The sequence below is a fragment of the Trachymyrmex cornetzi genome, unplaced genomic scaffold (genome assembly GCF_001594075.2).
Source record: "Trachymyrmex cornetzi isolate Tcor2-1 unplaced genomic scaffold, Tcor1.1 scaffold88, whole genome shotgun sequence".
Taxonomy (NCBI): domain Eukaryota; kingdom Metazoa; phylum Arthropoda; class Insecta; order Hymenoptera; family Formicidae; genus Trachymyrmex; species Trachymyrmex cornetzi.
In genome coordinates, this window is record NW_017300223.1 from 1,277,586 (window position 1) to 1,297,250 (window position 19,665).

General features: G+C 34.7%; 1 protein-coding gene across 1 annotated transcript in view; it reads right to left on the reverse strand.

Moving 5' to 3' along the window:
• Positions 1-2,327: 2,327 nt before the first annotated feature.
• Positions 2,328-19,665, reverse strand: part of LOC108769295 (ubiquitin carboxyl-terminal hydrolase 48) — a 62,042-nt gene continuing 44,704 nt past the window's right edge. The window contains exons 16-17 of the mRNA XM_018520197.1: positions 8,708-8,792; positions 2,328-2,421 (exon numbers count right to left, since the gene is read on the reverse strand). Of these exons, the coding sequence (XP_018375699.1) occupies positions 2,399-2,421; positions 8,708-8,792 (108 nt within the window). The 3' untranslated portion in view covers positions 2,328-2,398. The remainder of the gene's footprint in view (positions 2,422-8,707; positions 8,793-19,665) is intronic.

Here is a 19,665-nt window from a genome sequence, read left to right on the forward strand (position 1 = left end):
CGGTTCGCAATACGAATTAGGGAAAAAAACTTGATGACCCTGACATTTGTAAGGATTAGAAAGAAAATCAGTAAAAACGGCAGCTTAACCCCCGACGTTGGTCGTACGGTGAAAATCTGGCGTACCCTAATAATCCGAAGTGATTTCTCAAAAGGCGATCTTGTGCGTCCTTTTTGCATTTCGCATGAATTTGCCTCCTTGCAGAAATGACGCTATTCTCATTTCGTTCCTTTTCAGTCTACGAGACATATCACAAAATATAAACATTATTACAAAATAAACATATTTCTAAAATTATTTCTTTCACCATAGAATATTTCAATTATTACCATAACTTTATCTTCATATTGAGCTTATTTCTTTATTTATTAATGTAAGGCAGTTGACTATGTTTCAATTTACTTCTGAAATTATAATACTATCTTGAATGTATATTGCATCTTTTAGAAAATATACAATATATAAAGTGTAAAAAATATACAGTAAATTAGATTCCATGGTTTGAAATCGTGAATATTCGTTAATTATCTCATATCGCATACCAAAATTCGACTAGCCACGTAAACCCTGTTGCCTTTCGACCGGTTTACAAGGAAGTTTAATTACGCGGTGCCAAGTTTGATATAGTTAGGCCCATTGAACTGCCGGCAAGATTGTTTTACGAAGTAAATGAGGCAATGATGACTCGAGGCTTCGGGACCACCTAGCAGCCTGACGAAGTCCTTCCAGGCTTGCCTTTAAACTCCTTGCAAACTAATTAACGCGCGACCAACGCACGTACACACACAGACATACGTACCTCGTGTCTTCTCTTCTTCTTGCTCGCACGCTCAAGCTATCGCACAGTTTTAGAAAAATTCCTTCAGAATTCTGTAAGTCCGTTTAATTTAGATTGCCATTATTGCCTGTTATACTATTAGAATAAATGTGTAAGATTTTTCATTATTTTTCCTGTAGATTCTCGTTTACGTTATATTTACATTTAAAAAGTTAAATATTTCATGTAAATTCATGCATCTTCAGCTTCAATGTTCAATAAATTACTAAAAAATTATTTCGAGTATTTTTCTTATATATAAAAATACTACAAAAAAACAAAAAATCATAGAACATATGTAAAATAAACACTTATTTTTGTTTATATGATCAACTTGAAGAAATAATTTAACATAATAATATATAATAATAATATAAATTAATTATAACAATTAATATTTATCTCTCTGCCATTATGCAGCAAAGAAATGTTGCTATTTAGTGAAATAATGTGCTGGATGTGCTTAAATATAAGAATTACATATAAATAATATAGGTATAAACTGTGAAATCATAACAATGCAACAATAAATATCACAATCGTATTTTATCAAGCCATATATTTATATAAATGAATATAATTAAATACATGACCTATAAAACTATCATTAAAATTTTCGCGTTATATACATTCGGAACGAACATTATCCGTGAATAGAATTTCAATCATAAACAAATGTATAAATCAAGAAAATGTATAAATCGAAAAATGTACACTGAGAAAAAAATGCTGTCGATTCAATTAAAGTTTATATTATAAGTGATTAATATATTTTTATTGACACAAAGGCATAAATTGTTATTTCAACAATCAAGCCTTTATATCAATAAAATATACGCATGAATTAATCACTTATGTTAGTGACAGCCCGTAATATAGACTTTAATTGAATCAACAGCATTTTTTTCTCAGTGTATAAATCAAGGAAGCATACCGTGTTTCCATTTTATTTCAATTCGCAAGAATTTAATGAATTACAAAATTGTTGTACTAATGAATAAATCAACAAGCTTTTGACGTTTTTTCACGATCTTCAATAACCTTCTTTTACAAATTTGTTCATTACTATTTTCTTAACAAATAAATCATATAGTATAAGTTGTAAGGACAACAGCATATAGAATTATATTCTTTTCCACAACTTGTGTTGGTAACGGATGCAAGTACATAAAGATCAAATAATTATATTTATATATTTAATAGGTACACTGAAAAAAATTCGTATAATTTTACATGTTTATGGCTGAAAAATTATCTAAACAAATAATTATTGTAAATATATATTTATATGTATTTATTATATATAATAGTATATATATACTTCTTGCATTTATATATATATATATTTATATATTTATTATATATATTTACAATAATTATAAATTTTCAATCATATTTAGGTAATTTTCTAGCTATGAATATGTAATTTCCATGTAAAATTACATGAATTTTTTTCAGTGTATATATGTAGAGATATATACACATTGTATATGTATAGCTAGATCGTGTATAAAAATATCTTGCGTTAAATCAACTATTATTAAATGTTAGAAAAAATTAGCTACATTATGTTCATACAGATCAGCTCGGCACCAATTCCGTTCCTGAAACAAAAATCACATAGGAACCTTAAAAGGTAAATAACGATCGACACGCGTGTGTAACATAGAATAAATAAACAGAGCATTTTCGATCATCAAGCATCCGAACGCTACGCCTGCCTAGTGTGTGAGTTTTAAACACTACAGAGATACGTTGAACCATGCGTTACTTATACTATTCGATCTTGGCTGAGAAACGCTACTTTTTGCTGATATTTATTAACTCTCTAAGAATAGTATTGTATCATTAAAAAACAATTTTTTTTACTGATTTTGCTAAAAAATGTCTTATAAATAAAGAATTTATTGTTGTATATTCTATCAGTGTATATCGATATATATCGATGCACACAGCTTTTCTGGCGATTAGAAATACTATAAGGTATATATTTTAGTGTTCAGTACACTATATATAATACATTTCCATTGTCAATTCTTAAATGTAACTAGTAATCTGCACAGTATAAAGCCTTATTATATTTTACTTGCGTAATTATATATATTAATCTGCAGAAATTCCAAATTAACCTCGAATTTATCACAAATTTAATTTTACACTGTTAAATCTATAGTGTCAAATTTAACTTAATGTGAGTCGCCACTGCTCCTATTAAATATATTGTTATTTTTTACTAAAACGATAATTAAATTTGACACTATATCGTGTCAATTTGATACTGTATAGTGTCAAATTTAATTATCGTTTTAGTAAAAATATAACCATTGTTTTAGTGTAAAATAACGATATGATTGAATAGAAGCAGTGGCGATTCACATTAAGTTAAATTTGACATTATAGATTTAACAGTGTAAAATAAACATTATAAATATGCAATACTCGCCTCTAGAGGGTTAATAACTAATTTAATCGGTTTAATGCTGTTAATTCTTCATCATTAGCAACATATTACAGAAAATCATACACATCTCTCAACGCCTGTTTCTTCTGAAAATTAGCATGGTTAAGTAAGTATTAACAAATAGCATATTTCCATTCGCATTCCCATCACCAAATGATCCTAAATATTATGTAATTAAAAGATTCTCATTAAAACGTATAAGAATAATAATGTTAAGTGTCAATATAACATGCTCAAAATAAATATTTGCTCAATATCTCCAACATGCAGCGACATGCATCCAAGTTCTCCAGAAAGTTCTTTTCTCTATTAAGTTCATATTATATATGTCACATTTTTTTCATATAGGACACCATATATATATATATAATATATATATTATCACTTTTTATTCACCCATCTCTGTATCTTTTCTTTTTCTTTATTTCTATTCTCCCCGCGCGCAAACTTTCTTCTAGTCCGAAGGGAATTTTCTTTATAGAAAATAAGCCAAGCGAATCGATCAAAGCTCGCTCCGTTGTTTCATAGAGGGTGGATCCCATCAAGATTTGTATATGTACGATCGTATGTATGACTTGTAGACGTGTTCGTCTGTACAAGTCGGACTGAAAAAATGTGTGGGATGAAACGCCTTACGCATGACTGACTCTCGTGAAACATTTTTCCGCACGCTATGCGGAGAATAGAGTCTACCCTTTCCGTGGTCCGTCTCCTTTCTTATCTATCCACAGAATGATTTCCTAGAGTAATGCGGAAACGCAAGGGTGATTTTGGTTGACGTGTACGGATTGTGAATTCGTAATAAAGCGCTTACTAGCAGAAATTAAATATTCTTTTGCGTTAATTTAGAACAGAAAATTGTAAAAATAATTGCAAAATAAAAAATAAGAGCATTCCTCGTAAAGTAAAATAAGCTAAAGACATAAAGTATATATTTCAAGTACAATGAAAGAATAATATTTAAAAGTTGTAAGATTAAACATAAATCATCTCTGAAAGATGGAATTAACGAATTTTAATAACATGTCTTACAATCGTCTTAATAATGTTTTGTTCGTAGAAGTAGAGTATATGAGACGATAAGACGAATGGAAGTAAAAGAGATAATTTACAAGCAACCACGGAAATGCTCTAGTCTGGTAATAGCGCTGCTTAAAATCACATTAAGAATGAGAACCATGCCGAAAATGACGGAGGAGGCAAATGTGCTGCAGGATGCGAACAGGATGAGAATGCAACGAGAAGAAATTAAAGCTATTATATATGATATCAAGGAATGTCACGAAAGCTATGTTGAAATATGTTTAAGTAATATAAAAATAAATTGACGAGAGAACAGTAAATTACATGATGTATTCAAAATTAAATGATTTGTTTCGAAGGGCGTGTTATAAATTATATAAATTAATAAAAATGCGTTTTTAATGTACTATAAATACTTTTATGACGTATAATTTAAATTCATTATAATTTATCAAATATTCAACGCATAGTAAATTCATTATTTCATTTGTAAAATATCTATAGGCAATTAAAGAAGCCTAATTAATCAGTGATGTCTCTTTCATGATACGTAAAAAGAAATATTTAAAAACACAAAGAAGAGAAAAAACGTAAAGATGTAGAAAGAGAGAATTAATTGTACTGCGATCAATGAGACTCTTTTCTATCGTGCTAAAGAGCCGAGAGAGAAAGTCTCCCCTTCGCCCTTGCCTCGTCACGTCTTCTTCTGTCTGTCTCTCGTCGTAGCTGACTGTGACAAATAATTACCGAGGCTTAACATAAGCCAGAGGCGGTATACTTAGCTAATAGCAAAAAAGAGCGGCGATGGCCTCCAAGTCGCTGCTCTACGTGCGAGCGGTCGACGCGTTTACGCCATGTCGGGTCTACGGACGAGATGAATTTCCACGGACGAGATGAATTTCCACGGACAATTCTTAGCTCTCCGTCAGCTATCACGACGCATTCACTTACGTACCAATAAAGCCGAGAATTGAGACAGCATGTGCGAATGTCAGCACTGTTCAAGAACACCAAGGATCTTCGAGAAATATTGTACGTTACGATACAAATGAATCTGACTTGTATAATCGGTAAAAATATCTATTACTGATCCTTATAATTTTTTATTAGTTATTGTAAAAATATTATTACTATCTCTTTTCAAATGGCACAGTAGGCATACTCAGGGCTCGTCCTGAATGATAAAGTCAGCAAATACTAAAGATTCTCTCTCTCTCTCTCACTCGTTCACCGTCTTCTCCATTCTCATAGGACCTCGTTTTCTGACTAACTTATACTTATTATTGCATTACCTCGTGCTCTAGCATAATTCCAGCCTGTGCCGGAGGTAGCAAGGAAATGATGAGAGAGCTGGAGAAAAAGTCAGAGAAGGTGATGCCTTCTTTTTTTTTACATAATTCGGCGCATATAATCCGTGCCCCGGGGTCCAATGCGCGTAATTGAACGCACTAGTAGCAGGTGCATCGCTCTTTGCTTCTGCCATTGCAAGCGTGAGCAACGAATACGTTAATGTCTTCGTTACGACTTCATTCATCAAATTATCGCGATTTTTTTCAATATCCGCTTACATCCCGGCAATTCTGCGTTATCTCTTTCATCGCGTGTATAACAATATTCGTTTTCGCGAAAGACAACTTTATTTAACAAGGATGCTTTACTACTTTTATTATTAAATATAAAGTTTCATAATAGTCATAACAATTCTAATATTGTTGTAATATGAAGTGAAGTGTAAAATATTTAACATTACTTAGAATGTTCATTTTTAAACGTTATAATATTAAAGAAATAGACGAAAAAAAACGTCACATTTAGTATGTCAAATATTCATGTAATCATTTTTCATTTCACGAGACATGAAAATAGAAGTAACAACACAACGTAACAATTTTTCGAAACAAGAATATATGTCAACATTTGATGTTACATTAGTATCTAAATTAAATAAAGTAAAACTTATTCGCTCGTATACTGAGAAAAAAATACTGTTGATTCAATTAAAGTCTATATTACGGGCTGTCATTAACATAAATGATTAATTCATACGTATATTTTATTGACATAAAGGCTTGATTATTGAAATAATAATTTATGCCTTTATGTCAATAAAAATATACATGAATTAATATCACTTATGTTAGTAACAGCCCTAATATAGACTTTAATTGAATCAACAGCATTTTTTTCTCAGTGTATGTAAGCTAAAAGCAACTAATACAAACAAGGTCATCTAGATTAAAAACGAGCATAAAATAAGATGTACACTGAAATTAATCTTTATTTTTAAAAATTCTATGATACGTTTCGGACTTTATTTAGTCCTCTTTGGTCATATAGAAACACCTATATATCTAATTACAGCGCATGGAAAAACAAATCGAATGCCAAGGTTTCAAACAGCGTTCGCATATACAAAATTCTCTCAATGGGTCGCACATATTTCGATTCTTCCGACTATGCGATGACACAACTGATTGTGCTGTTAACAATATGTTGTCCTGAGGACACTACCCTGACGAAGGCAGTCGTCACTTGTCAGCTATCAGGACAACATATTGTTAACAGCACAATTAATTTTATGTAAATCGTTACATTTTACTCATATAGATTTCCTTCTCAATATCTTCCTCAACTTTTACCACATTTTTATAATTTATGTACTTGGAATTGGATGGGAGATGTCATACGATTCAAGGTTTTTAATTTTTGTGACTATAAATGAGTTTTGTTAACGATCGAGGAATTCGTTGCTTTTAATAACGACAGAATCATTCGAATTAGAACGAGTTATGGAAGAATCGAATTTGAAACCTTGACATTCAATTAGTAATTTATCCATGCGCTATAATTAGGTATATAAAATAGGTTAATTTCTGTATGACTGAAGAGGACTAAGTAAAGTCCGAAACATATTACAGAATTTTTAAAAATAAAAGATTAATTTTAGTTACATCTTATTTTTTTTTAATTTAGATGACCTTGTTTATATTAGTTGATGTTATATTAGCCTGAAAAAATGGCAGCCATAAGAACACTTCAAAAACAAACTAAGAAAAAAAGCGCGAAGATAATATATGCTATACTAATTTACACGAGCATCCCGTTCGACACTTTGCACGTACCCGACATCTACCCCTCATCCCGTGAGAACTGGAAGGGGTGGCGCTCTCATGAATGCGCTGTGGAGTTTCGTGAGCTCCTTAATGAACCTAGTTCGCGAAAACCATTAATAACGAAAGGACTCGGCAAGGAGCGCGCGCGGGCAGGAAAAGAGAAGCTGATATTCGGCGAGGGCCCGAAACCGCAGATCTTTCGTGAGAAACTCTCCGGAACAGCGGCTGCTTTACACTCTCTCTTCCATTATTTTTTAAAGATCTACTGCATCGTTCATCTTGTTCGAGCACATCGGAAAATCATGAGACTCAGAACGAATTAGCGAAAATAAGTTTTTTTAACGAGAACAAGTCGGATAGTCTGTTTACACAGCGAATGAAGCCCCTAACGAAAGCTCTTTCTTCTCGGAAACGAAACACGGGAAACGGAGAGATAGTCAGTCGGCATGGCGAAGGGTGTCGGCTAGCCCTAATGCGACGTATCAATATACGTGGATGGTAGTGATGGGCCAATATCGCATAAGTGGCTCGATTCGCAGTCATTTGTTACATTTTGTTCGGTCTAAGTAATTTAAGAGTCACCGTTTGCCCTCCATCTCTTCCTCCTCCGTCTCTTAAAAGGAGAAGACGAGGGATCGCGAAGAGAAGACGGAAATCTAAGAGAGAACGGGAGAGAATAAGAAAGGGAAAAGGGTGAAGGGTGGGTTGCTTGGACCCTGGGTGGAAGTTACTCCGCCAGGGAGGGAAACGGGGCGAGGGTGGTGCACTTCGCCTCCATTCTTCGGCAAATCGCGGCATATTTGTCAGATTTTTGTTCGAGAACAAAACCTTGCCGACCACCCCTGGCGCGAGCAAAGGGGGTGAAGGAGAGATGAGGCGCCTTAAGTGGATTGGCTTCGTTCGTATACGGTGTATGTGTATCCACGACGAATGCCTTAATTTCAGCTTCCCGCCGGAGATCCTCGTCGCCTTCGATTCTCCGGCTACGCGAGAGAAATCTCCGCTCTTTCGCGAAATTATAGTATTATAAATGATGTATGTCTGCATATCGTAACTATCATCTTACTTATCTCGAGTCACATAATTGCGCACATCGAGTCTCAAAACGAGAGCACGAGTAATCATAATTTCGAGATACTATAACGCCACGAGTAATACATCTTGAAACTTAATTCACATTTTACGACATACTAAATAAATATATACATGCATTATATACTCTATATATCCTTAGAATATCCACTGAGAAGAAGAGAAAAAGGAAAGTAGATTAAAAAGTTTGTTTTTACTCACCTTTAAAGCCTTTCTCTGGCGACGAAGAATCGAAATTGTGAGCATCAGACTCGACATCGGTTTCATTTTCTAATGGAGAATCAATCTGAAATCATAGATGTTCGCGATACATTACTACACAGTCATAACAACAAAACTCTTATTTTTATTTCAAATTATTTAATGTTAATCAGCTTTAAAAGGCCAGAGCAATGTACACTCTTTAACATATAAATGTTATTATATATGATACATACACTTGTGATTCGTAATGAATAATAATTTGACTTTTTTAATTAAAGTTTATTAAAGCGATATAGTACAAAACAAAACTTTTCTATATTGTTTTATTTGAACATTGAAGACACAAAAGACGATCCGTATTAAATTTGAGCATCGGATACACATGTGAACAGCTGCCAACGGCTATAACAGCGTCTTCCCACGCGTCTTCTCGAAGCATATGTGATCCACCAATCTATGCGTCCCTCTATATAATTATACGACTACATTTCGTGTAAATATAAACTATTACGATACATACGGTTCATATTACGGTATTATAACGCAAAATAATATTATTATTGCACACTAAGTATAGAACAACACATAAAAAGATACGGAAGTAAAATAAACACTTTTACATCGCTTATTTAATTTTTAAGCACGTAAAAAAGTAAATAAACAAATAAATTTTTATAATTCATTACATGAAGCATCGATATCGAGGATAGTCTCATATCACTTCATTAATTAATTAGTTTAAATCTGATATCGTTCTTTAATGGGATTAATATCTTACAATAAAAAGAATTATAACTGGTTATATACTAGATATTATATACACTGTTGGAAATGTTCTTAAATTTCATTAACTTTTAAGTTACACAATTTGAATTTAATTTCATAACATTACATTAAATTTAATATATTTATAACTAAAAAGTATGTTTGTGTACATATACATACAATTTAATGTATTTTTCATGAAAATTTATGAAATTTAATGTAAACATTTATTGCATTTAAGTAACTACTGTAACTTAATTTTCAGTTAAATTATTCATTACTTTTAATTTCGTTCATAACCAATCACTAGCTTCATTTACATGTAAAGGAAGCTCGTGGTTACATTTCTAACAGTGTAGTAACATATATCATGTTAAAAAAAAAAAGAATTTCTAATCGCTTGAAGAGTGGGTATGGGAATTCGAGTGAGCAGCACACGCGTAGGTGTGATTACGCTTCTGAAACCCCTTTTTCCCATAGAACTAAATATAGCGGGTGTCATCTCTCTCTCCAATGACTTGGACACACGTGTCTCCGCGCGACGTCGGTACAGTGACTCACATCTGGTCGATGTTTCCTGCCGGCCGCAGCATCCTCTGTGCAATGTGATTTATTTTCAAGTATATGATCCCAGAGATTCGCCACGACGAGAGATCATCGCGGCGACCGGAGCGGATAGTCAAAGGCAACGTGAATATACAACGTGGTTACGAAAATAAAGCAAGACCGATTAGGGGTAAGTAGTGTAAAGTACAATCGTGGCGTGAAGTTGCAGCGTGTGCCCAATAAAAGCTCCTAGACTTTTCTGTGCCTAGTCTATCGATACTTGAAAAATATTTGAAAGTGAAGTGAAAATTAATCGAGTCTTTACGCTAAACAAATTAATAGGTACTCTCTAAATCTGAATTAGTAGATAATCACTGATGTCAGTCCCAAGTATGTTATTGGGTCAGTGAATTCATAATGAAATTCAATTAAAAAATCAATAAAACGTGGAATCCCTAACTTAGTTAACTTCGCCTTAGTGTATACATTTAATGGTATTGGAACTGACATGCAAATATCGGTATTGTAATTAAGAATATGTAATAATGCTCGAATTCTTTTCTTTTTGAACTGAATTTCACTGATTATCCAATGTCATATTCGGGACTGATATCGATGATTATATATTAATTCAAATTTAAAGTATATAACAAAATAAATACGCATACATACGCGTAATAATAATAAAACTTATTACATAATATTACTAAAGTATCTAATTATACGGAAAATATTATCAATAAAAAATTCTAAAATTTCTTAAAATAAATTTAAAAAATTGACTATCTCAATTAGCGAGACTGCGCAAAATTCTTCGCCAATAATTTTCAATCATAGTCATAGCGACCGCTTAGCGTTATAAAGCTACATCATCTACTCCAACATCATCGTCGATGCTTTCAATCGAGGCCACTGACAGCGGGAGTGCATAGTCTCTGCGGTACGGATTCCCCGAAGTTCCTTTCTTTCATCGCCAAACGTTATTCTCGTCCCTCACTGGCCACGGCGAGAGCGCGTAAAGAGGAGGACGAAGGAAGGGAGAAACCAGGTAAAGAGTGTTCTCTCTACACGGGTATAAGGCCAGTTTTGAAATGCTCGGCAATATAGTGAGTTCGTTATGAGGCTCGCCCCGACGTGGTATGGCTCATAATTGTAGACTCGAGGCTCGAACCATGCACCTCCAGGCACTACGTTCTTCCCGACTGACACCTATTGTCCGCAGAAAATCTCGCGGATCCATCCGAAAATCATCGCAATCGCTCGTTGACGAGCGAAGAAGAGTCGTCTAATTGTCGCCCGGTTCGGGCGTCGATTTTCGCGGCCTAGCGCGACACGAATCACACGCCCGCGGCATTTTGCTGGGCGTGAATTATGCGTAAGAAAAGCAAGGCGGACGCGGACAAAACATTTCATGGCCGGGTATGAAAATTATTAGCCCGAGAATGTCTTAATCCCCGGCACCGAGCCCAGTCCCGCGGTCTTCGGCTTTAACATAAAACTTTTTTTTCCAGCCGGGACTCATCGAGAGAAATGCTCCGGACGCGAGCTGATGGTCTCGCGAAGATGTAGCAAAGTACTGGAACGCGGCGCAGTTCGGCGCATAATGTATGTGCTACGTCGAACGGCACCCCGTTTATTTCCAGGTTAATGCACGGTTTAAGGTACGGCTGCAATGCGCGCTTTTTCCTTCGCGAAGATCGAGATACCGGGCTATCGCATGCTTTACGTGTTTCTAACGTCGCTTTAGAGAGCGAATGCGCACGACTTTTTGCTGGGATGTTTGAGATGAAAAAGAAAAGATCCAGAGAACAGTATAGACGCAGAAATTATCAGTAGATACATATAAAGTTATTATTATTAGAGTTTAATCATAAAAAATCATAGAAATATCTTGTAATCATACTAAATAATTAAGTTAGATAAACATATATGTCTTATTTCGTTGAAGAATAATTAACATTGTAGATAATTTACGAGATTAGTGTCTCGAATTAACCATAATTGATGATATGAAAAAAATATTCATTAAATAAAATATCGCATACAATTATTGTTTTTCCTTTTTTTTAATTATTATACATAATTTTTAATTAATTCGTTTTGTTTTTTGGGAGGCTTAATAATAGCAGTTCTGCTGATGCCTCACCATTTGTGTATGCTTTGTAATTTCTCTACACACAATAAAATAATAATAATAATAATAATTTTGTGGAGGTATCTATATAATTAAATATATATTTTTTAAATATAAAGGCCAAACACACATGGAATATCAAGCATTATAGCTATGAGTATCTTTTGAATTTACTCAAGTATCATATATAGCTATGAGTATCTTTTGAATTTACTCAAGTATCATTAGAGTAGAAGTCTTAAGTTATTCCCAGGCTGTCCTGAGTTATTTATCTGTCTGCACGGAGAGGGTGAATCTTACCTCCTCCCTCTCCGCTTGCTCAACCACGTCTTAATAGTACGAGCCACAGAGTTAATAAACCGACATAACGGCAATTCTCTCAGTGCATCTAGTTTCTACAGTTTTTAATCAAAAGTTCAATTATTATTCAAATCATATTTTTTTCTAAAAAAAAAAAAAAAAAAAATAGGAAAACCGTGTTGCACATACATTTCTAAATATCTACAATCAAGACCAAAAAAAAAAAATAAAAATTCTAGACAAAATTCGTGTTAAAATATGTACGAATTAAGAATGATATATTTATTTACAAAATTTAAGTATTAGCAATCGATTAATGGGAATTAAAAAAAAACCTACTAATATCTCAGTTCATTCGTTTTCAAAGAAAACTTTTATGTCAGAGGAGATTTTGATGGAAAAACGAGAAAAAGCTGCGGGAAGACTTAATACAAGCTAGGTCGGTGGAAAACCGCGGAGTGCATAAATTCAAAGTAGATTAATATTGTCTCCGTGGCTGTCGCGGCGCCAAACTTATGGCGCTAATTCGGCGGAGAAATTATTACCGAGGGCTTGCTTCGAGTCATCCCCACTGGCACTCGTGTGTTTTGCGAAAAGGGAGTATCTTGTCTTTAATAGAAACCGTACGTGCTCCACGGGATTCCAAGCAACGCGTCTGTTAATATCTGAACCTCGAAACGTCCTGCTAAGAATTGTCCCAATATGACAAAAGAGACGTCGACTATATTTATAAATTATCCGAATATGCCTTTGAAATTGTAAACATTTGCTTTTGTATTATTATTATGGCATAATTATACATGAGTTATAAAAAAAAACTCGTCTTCATTCATCTATTTATAAAATCAATGTATAGAAACAATGGGAATGTAATTTTAATGTGCGTTGTAAAGTTGGAATTATTTTATATATTTAGTATAATCATGAAAACGCGAAGGTAATCTAAGGTAAGCATTATCAACGGGCGTGGCTAAAAAAAAAACAGCATTCCGAAGGTCTTTTAAGTAAATTAAGGGCACTTTGCATTGTTTTTCGTTTCGCGAAGGGCCGAGGAAGACGGCAGATTATAGCTGTTTAGCATCCTCGATGAAAAACTTGTCGGTAATTATTCAAATTATTTTCAAGGGCTACGCTTTTCGGTAGACCGGAGCCGTTACGTGGCGAATGTCTTAATACTGTCCCTTTCTACGTCTACCGGCTATGGAAAAGATGCAGTGGCCCTGCCGACAGTCATAAAATACAAGCAAAACGTTCAACACAACTGCAAGGTGTCTTTTAAGAGTTACAGGACAACATCATCCTTAATCTAAATTATATCTTAAATGAATGTTAAACAAAATGTACAAGAATGCATTTCTTTTATTTTTGATCATCTTCCTTTACCGTTACACAAGATATCGACGATTCTTGTAAAACAACGCGAATGTAATTCCAGATATCTATCATCGCAGCATGATAGCGCGAACGTGACGTCGATATAAACGTAAAGAATAAAAGGAAAAAAGATATATAGAGAGAAAGGAGGACTGTAGACGATAGAGAGAGAAAAGGAAGTGGAGATTAGGCGGGGAGGGACGCTTTTTAGACGGTCACTGACATTGCGGAGGTGTTGTGTGAGAAGTGACTGATGAGTTTTCCGCTCGATTGGATAACGGGCTAGGCCAACACTCGCTCGTTTCTGAATTTTTTCCAACCCGTTCCTTATAACACGATGACGTTTGACCTAAATCCCAACAGAAACCTGACACAGCACTGAACGTTATGCGATCTCCAAACGTTAAACGTAAAGACTATCGTATCAATTTCATATACATACTTGTTAATATATTTATATTTTTTGACCGTATATTTGAGAAACTCAATTAATACTAGAAATGTAACTGCCTATTACGGTCGGAGCTGGATCTTCGTTGCTTTAAATAATTCAATCTTGAATTACTAATATATACTATATATGTACTTGCATATATACCATATTGTAGTCTTTTTCAAACTGCGCGCCGAATTGTTTTTCCGGACTAAATAAACGCAATTAAAACTACTCTAGTAATCGCGAATTAAATTGGCAAGCAATTTAATAATTTGATGCTATCATCAAGCATCATATGTTATAAAGATGTTAATCTATAAAAACTATTAATAAATTTATTGCGAGAAATATTACCTCGGCCGACATATGTTATAAAGATGTTAATCTATAAAAACTGTTAATAAATTTATTGCGAGAAATATTACCTCGGCCGGGACTTGAACCCGGATCTCTTGTAAACCGTACGAGCGTCCTGAGCCATTAGACTACCGAGGCAAGCAGGTAGCATCAAATTATTAAATTGCTTGCCAATTTAATTCGCGATTACTAGAGTAGTTTTAATTGCGTTTATTTAGTCCGGAAAAACAATTCGGCGCGCAGTTTGAAAAAGACTACAATATGGTATATATGCAAGTACATATATAGTATATATTAGTAATTCAAGATTGAATTATTTAAAGCAACGAAGATCCAGCTCGGACCGTAATAGGCAGTTACATTTCTAGCATACTTGTTAATGTAATAATTTAACGAATTTTACTCATTTAATATGTATATTATAGGTAAATCTAAACACTTAACATGCAATAATTGATCATATAAAAACTTATCGCTCAAATAGAATAAATAATCACAGATTTTGCAAGCTTTCCAATAATCCAGAATATTCAAGTCATTTTTGCAGGTATATATAATATGTGATTATAAAAATACATATATTTTTATAGTATTTTTTCAGGAAATTTCCTTCGCAGAGAAATATAGTTTTTATTTTATATTATAATATCTATAAGTTCAAGTTTTCTGTTTTGACATCTAAATATACCGTTTGCATTTCGATCTATAATCCGTGTTAAATTGTTGCAGCTACGCTGCAGTTTTCTTGAAAATTTGCGAAATAGTGGAAAAGCACAAGACCGAAATGTATATAAGTATCGGTAATAATTAGACTGCGGAAGTTTATGCAAAATACTTAACTGAATGTTTTGCATAAAATGCATATTTTGCAATTTTGTAAATTTACAGATGGCAATCTCAATCTTTTTACTTCACCTTTTACCATAATAACTCTTTAACGAACAACGATTGACTATTAAAACTGTCCGATAGTTAATATTCAGTTAAGTATTTTGCATAAAGTTCCGCAGTCTAGTAATAACAGAGATAAGAATCCGACGTGATCAATTCGTAGAATATGTAATATGGATTACTGCCTAAACTGGAGAACACAGGAGAAGATATGTTGCCAATTGGACGAATGAAGCATCGTGGACGCGGCACTTTAGGCCACAACGTCCATAAAGAACGGACCATGCTTCCGCTGGGGACAAAGACCGCCTTCATCATCGGGCACCGTCCTCTTTACCGTCGTGTTCGTTGCTGCGCTTCCCGACTCGTCGAAATTGAGCAACACGTCGATCACGCGTTGCGCGAGGACTTCTACCGAGTAAATGTCAAATATGTGCACGTCGAGAAATAAGTCATGCAGTAATGAAATATAATGTCTGTAACCTCAATGTTGTAAGACGTTAACTCGAATTGTGATCTCAGAGACGATTGAAATACGAGACTATACATATACGTATCATCTTATAAACGAAATATAAAAATTTAATTCAAGATCAATAAATATTGCGATATTTATTTCTCAGTTGCGCATCGATCCTAACAATGGCAGGCTCGCTATTTCCCGCGCGATACGGTATCCTCTGCTCAAAGTAACGTAGAAGAGGAGGAGAACTGGCAAATTGCAGAGCGTTAGAGATCGCGAGCGCGATTTAGTCCCGCGGCTACGAGCAAGAGAAAGAGAGAGATAGATGAAGACGGCGAGACAGAGTAGAACGGCGGAATCACCCCTCGAGGAAACGCTCGGATAGTCCAGGGTGGTCTTAGCGTGTCGCTTAGCACCCTATCTGCAGGGATCTTCTCTCGGGCCAACCCCTACGGAGCTCGCATCTCTTTCTCTCTCTCTTTCTCTCTCGCTTACGTCAGCCTCTCTTCCTCCCTTGCCACACTAGACCTCATGGGGGCTGCGTTTGTCGTGAGCATTACTCACTTTCTAGACGCCTACTTGCAAACCCCTCCGAGTCGTTCCCGAGGCTCAGTGACTACATTAGGGAACAAATCTTCCTCTTCTCTCCGAGGCAGCGACTCCCGCGACTCGGAAGGCGACACACACGCTTATAGAATGGATTGTCCGGTTGGCCCTGCATGGACCGACCACTCTCCATGTCATCTACGATAGTGAAACGCCTTCGCATACGATTTGTCTGCTAATTCGATCACACGCTGCTACAGACTAAATTTAAAGTTATGTCCTCTCCATTTCTCCCGATATTTCTTAGTTTATCGCAGCATAAATCGTGTTCTAGAAAATTTAATACAATTAGAAAATCGTTCCTTTGAACACTAATTTTTTCTACCAATCTACCAAAATAACAAAATTTTTTTAAATATTCTAACAGTTTTTATCGAACAAATACATATATGTGTAGAGGAAGCAGGTCACCGATACCGACATACCACTTTGTTTTTAGACAATATTTCTTAAACAAAAGGTAAAAATAAAATATTCTAACAGTTTTTATCGAACAAATACATATATGTGTAGAGATACCGACATATCACTTTGTTTTTAGACAATATTTCTTAAACAAAAGGTAAAAATACAACTTCAAAAACAAAGTAAAAATACAAAGTAAAAAGTATCTTCTATCAGATAGTATAAGCAATTTTTACAATACTGTTTGCAATTTTGCAATAATTAAGTTTTTCGTAAGTTATGCAAAAATAAGCGTCTGACAAAATGGGCTCTAAAACTGACATAGTAGGCAATAATACCAACATTCCTATTTTATAAATAAAGATATATCGTATTCTGTAAAGAAAACTAATTTATGAAACTATAAACATTTAAAATGACATAATATTATCAATAATACAGTCACTATTATTTTAATTACGCAATTTTGTAAAAGAACACCGTAAGAATTTTCTTCTCATATTCATAGAATTGGTTTTAGCTGATTTGATATAGAAATAAACCACAAATATATAAATTATGAGTTTGTACTTCTTTAATTAACTAAACAGATCATGATTTTATTAGTATTAATAAAGTGCAATAGTTAGTTTCTGAGAAATAAGGGGGTGTCACTTTAGGAGACCTATGTCAGTCGGCGACTTTCCTCTATATGATGTACTTTTGTGTTTTCTAAATTAAGATTTAAATTATTAAACAAAATCGAGAAAAAAAAAGAATTTCTTAATTATATCTTCAATAATAATGTTAATATATGGGAATTGTGTGTCAACAATTTCATGAACTTTTATAATAGAAAAATTATATTGAGGAGGACCTTGCGATCCATGTAAGTTTTGAAGTATTTCGCGGTTGAGATTAACGAGATCCACGTGTCCGGTATTATCGGCACGCACCCAAGACCACTTGTTCGAAGGAGCAACCTGTAGAGGCTGGCATACCGTACGGCTCGCAAGTGCGTGCGCCATAAAGAGGGAGCGACGAAATTCAGGGTTAGCCGCGCGGCCAAACATAGAACCGAAGCGTATGTGGGAACACGTGTACGCGTTTCCATAAATATCTCTCCGTAACTCCACGCACTCCGAATGCGGGATGAAAGAAAGCTTCCACGGAAGCCCGTGTAACCGAGTCTTGTCTTTTCACCATTTCAATCTATCTCGATTAGCCTTGTGAGTGACAACAATCCTGTAACTGGTATTCAATTTCCCTCATTCCGAGAGATTTATGGTATGAAGTTAAAATAACGTTGTTAAATGTAAAGTATAAAACTATGATTTAAATAAAAGATTTCGTGGCTCCAAAAATAATAAAATTAAATGTAAATAAAATGTCTATATTTTTTTTCAAAAAACAAATTTTTTTAAATATCTCGAAAAATTTAAATATATTATTTATTCATCAAAAAACCGTGAAGGTTCATATAGACATTTTACTTATATTTGATAAAGATATGAATTGGAGATTAAATTCTTCAAGAAGTATTTTATAAAATTTGTCTCTTGAAAAGATCACTGATCTCAAAACATCTACGAAGCATCACGTCTATCGAAATTCGATTAATTGAACCACTGAGGAGTACACGGAATTCATGGACGTTGGGGAGTGAAATACTTCGAGACCGACGTAATAAAGTGTGCTCTCTTTCTGGCGGCAGGAGGCCCTCATTCAGGAGCCGCCACATGTCCCTCTGCGAAAAGAGTAGCTCTTCCTCACGTCATCTGCCGAGACGAAACGAGACGGGACGGGACGGGACGGGATGAGACGAAACGAGACGAGACGAGATGAGACGAGACGAGAGACGGGGCAGGAAGAGAGGGGACACATCGAGAAGGACGACTGACGAAGAGAAGCAGAGGCCACCGAGAAGCCGAAAGCTAAACCCGCCGACGCGACGGTGGGTTGGCCGGCCACAGCGAACCGTCAGTATCAACAAACAGAAGCTTAGTTGTTACCATTGCGAGGGCGAAAGGTTGAAGTGGACAGGAAACACGACACACACTACACGGAAATCGACCTTGGATTTTAAATCGACGTTCTCTATTTCAAGCATGCTTTTGATATAACCCAATTGATATAATTGCGTCTATCAATATTTTAAAAAATTTCATAGCAAATTCAATTTGATGCACTCAGTGCGATTGGTGCATTAAAACTGTCGTACGCAACATAAAAATATATTTAATATAAATAGAAAAATGGATCAAATCACGAAATTTTCAATACATTTTATTGTGTTGTTAAGTTAAGTCTATATTTTATAATTCAAAATATTTGCATTTTAATTTTATTATACACAGATTAAGTGCGATCAGTGCGATACAGTTGCTTTAATATGCACTAGTGCGTCCAACCGAATTCGCTATCAATTTATATCAAGTATGAAAATTCTCTCGAAAACACATGAACGTTCTCCATCCTTATCGAACATCTCTCATTCGAAGCACATAGTTGTATTATATACATATCTATTCGCAACACAGTGCAAAATAAGAATGCAGCATCCGCCCTCTTGCTGCAATCATAACTTATTCAGCGTTTGGGAACCCGATACGATACAAAAGACATCGGAGGCGGCGCGGGAGAGGAAGGGGGAGGGGAAATCAGGCTCATAAATCATGGCATTTTCAGATTTCCTTTTA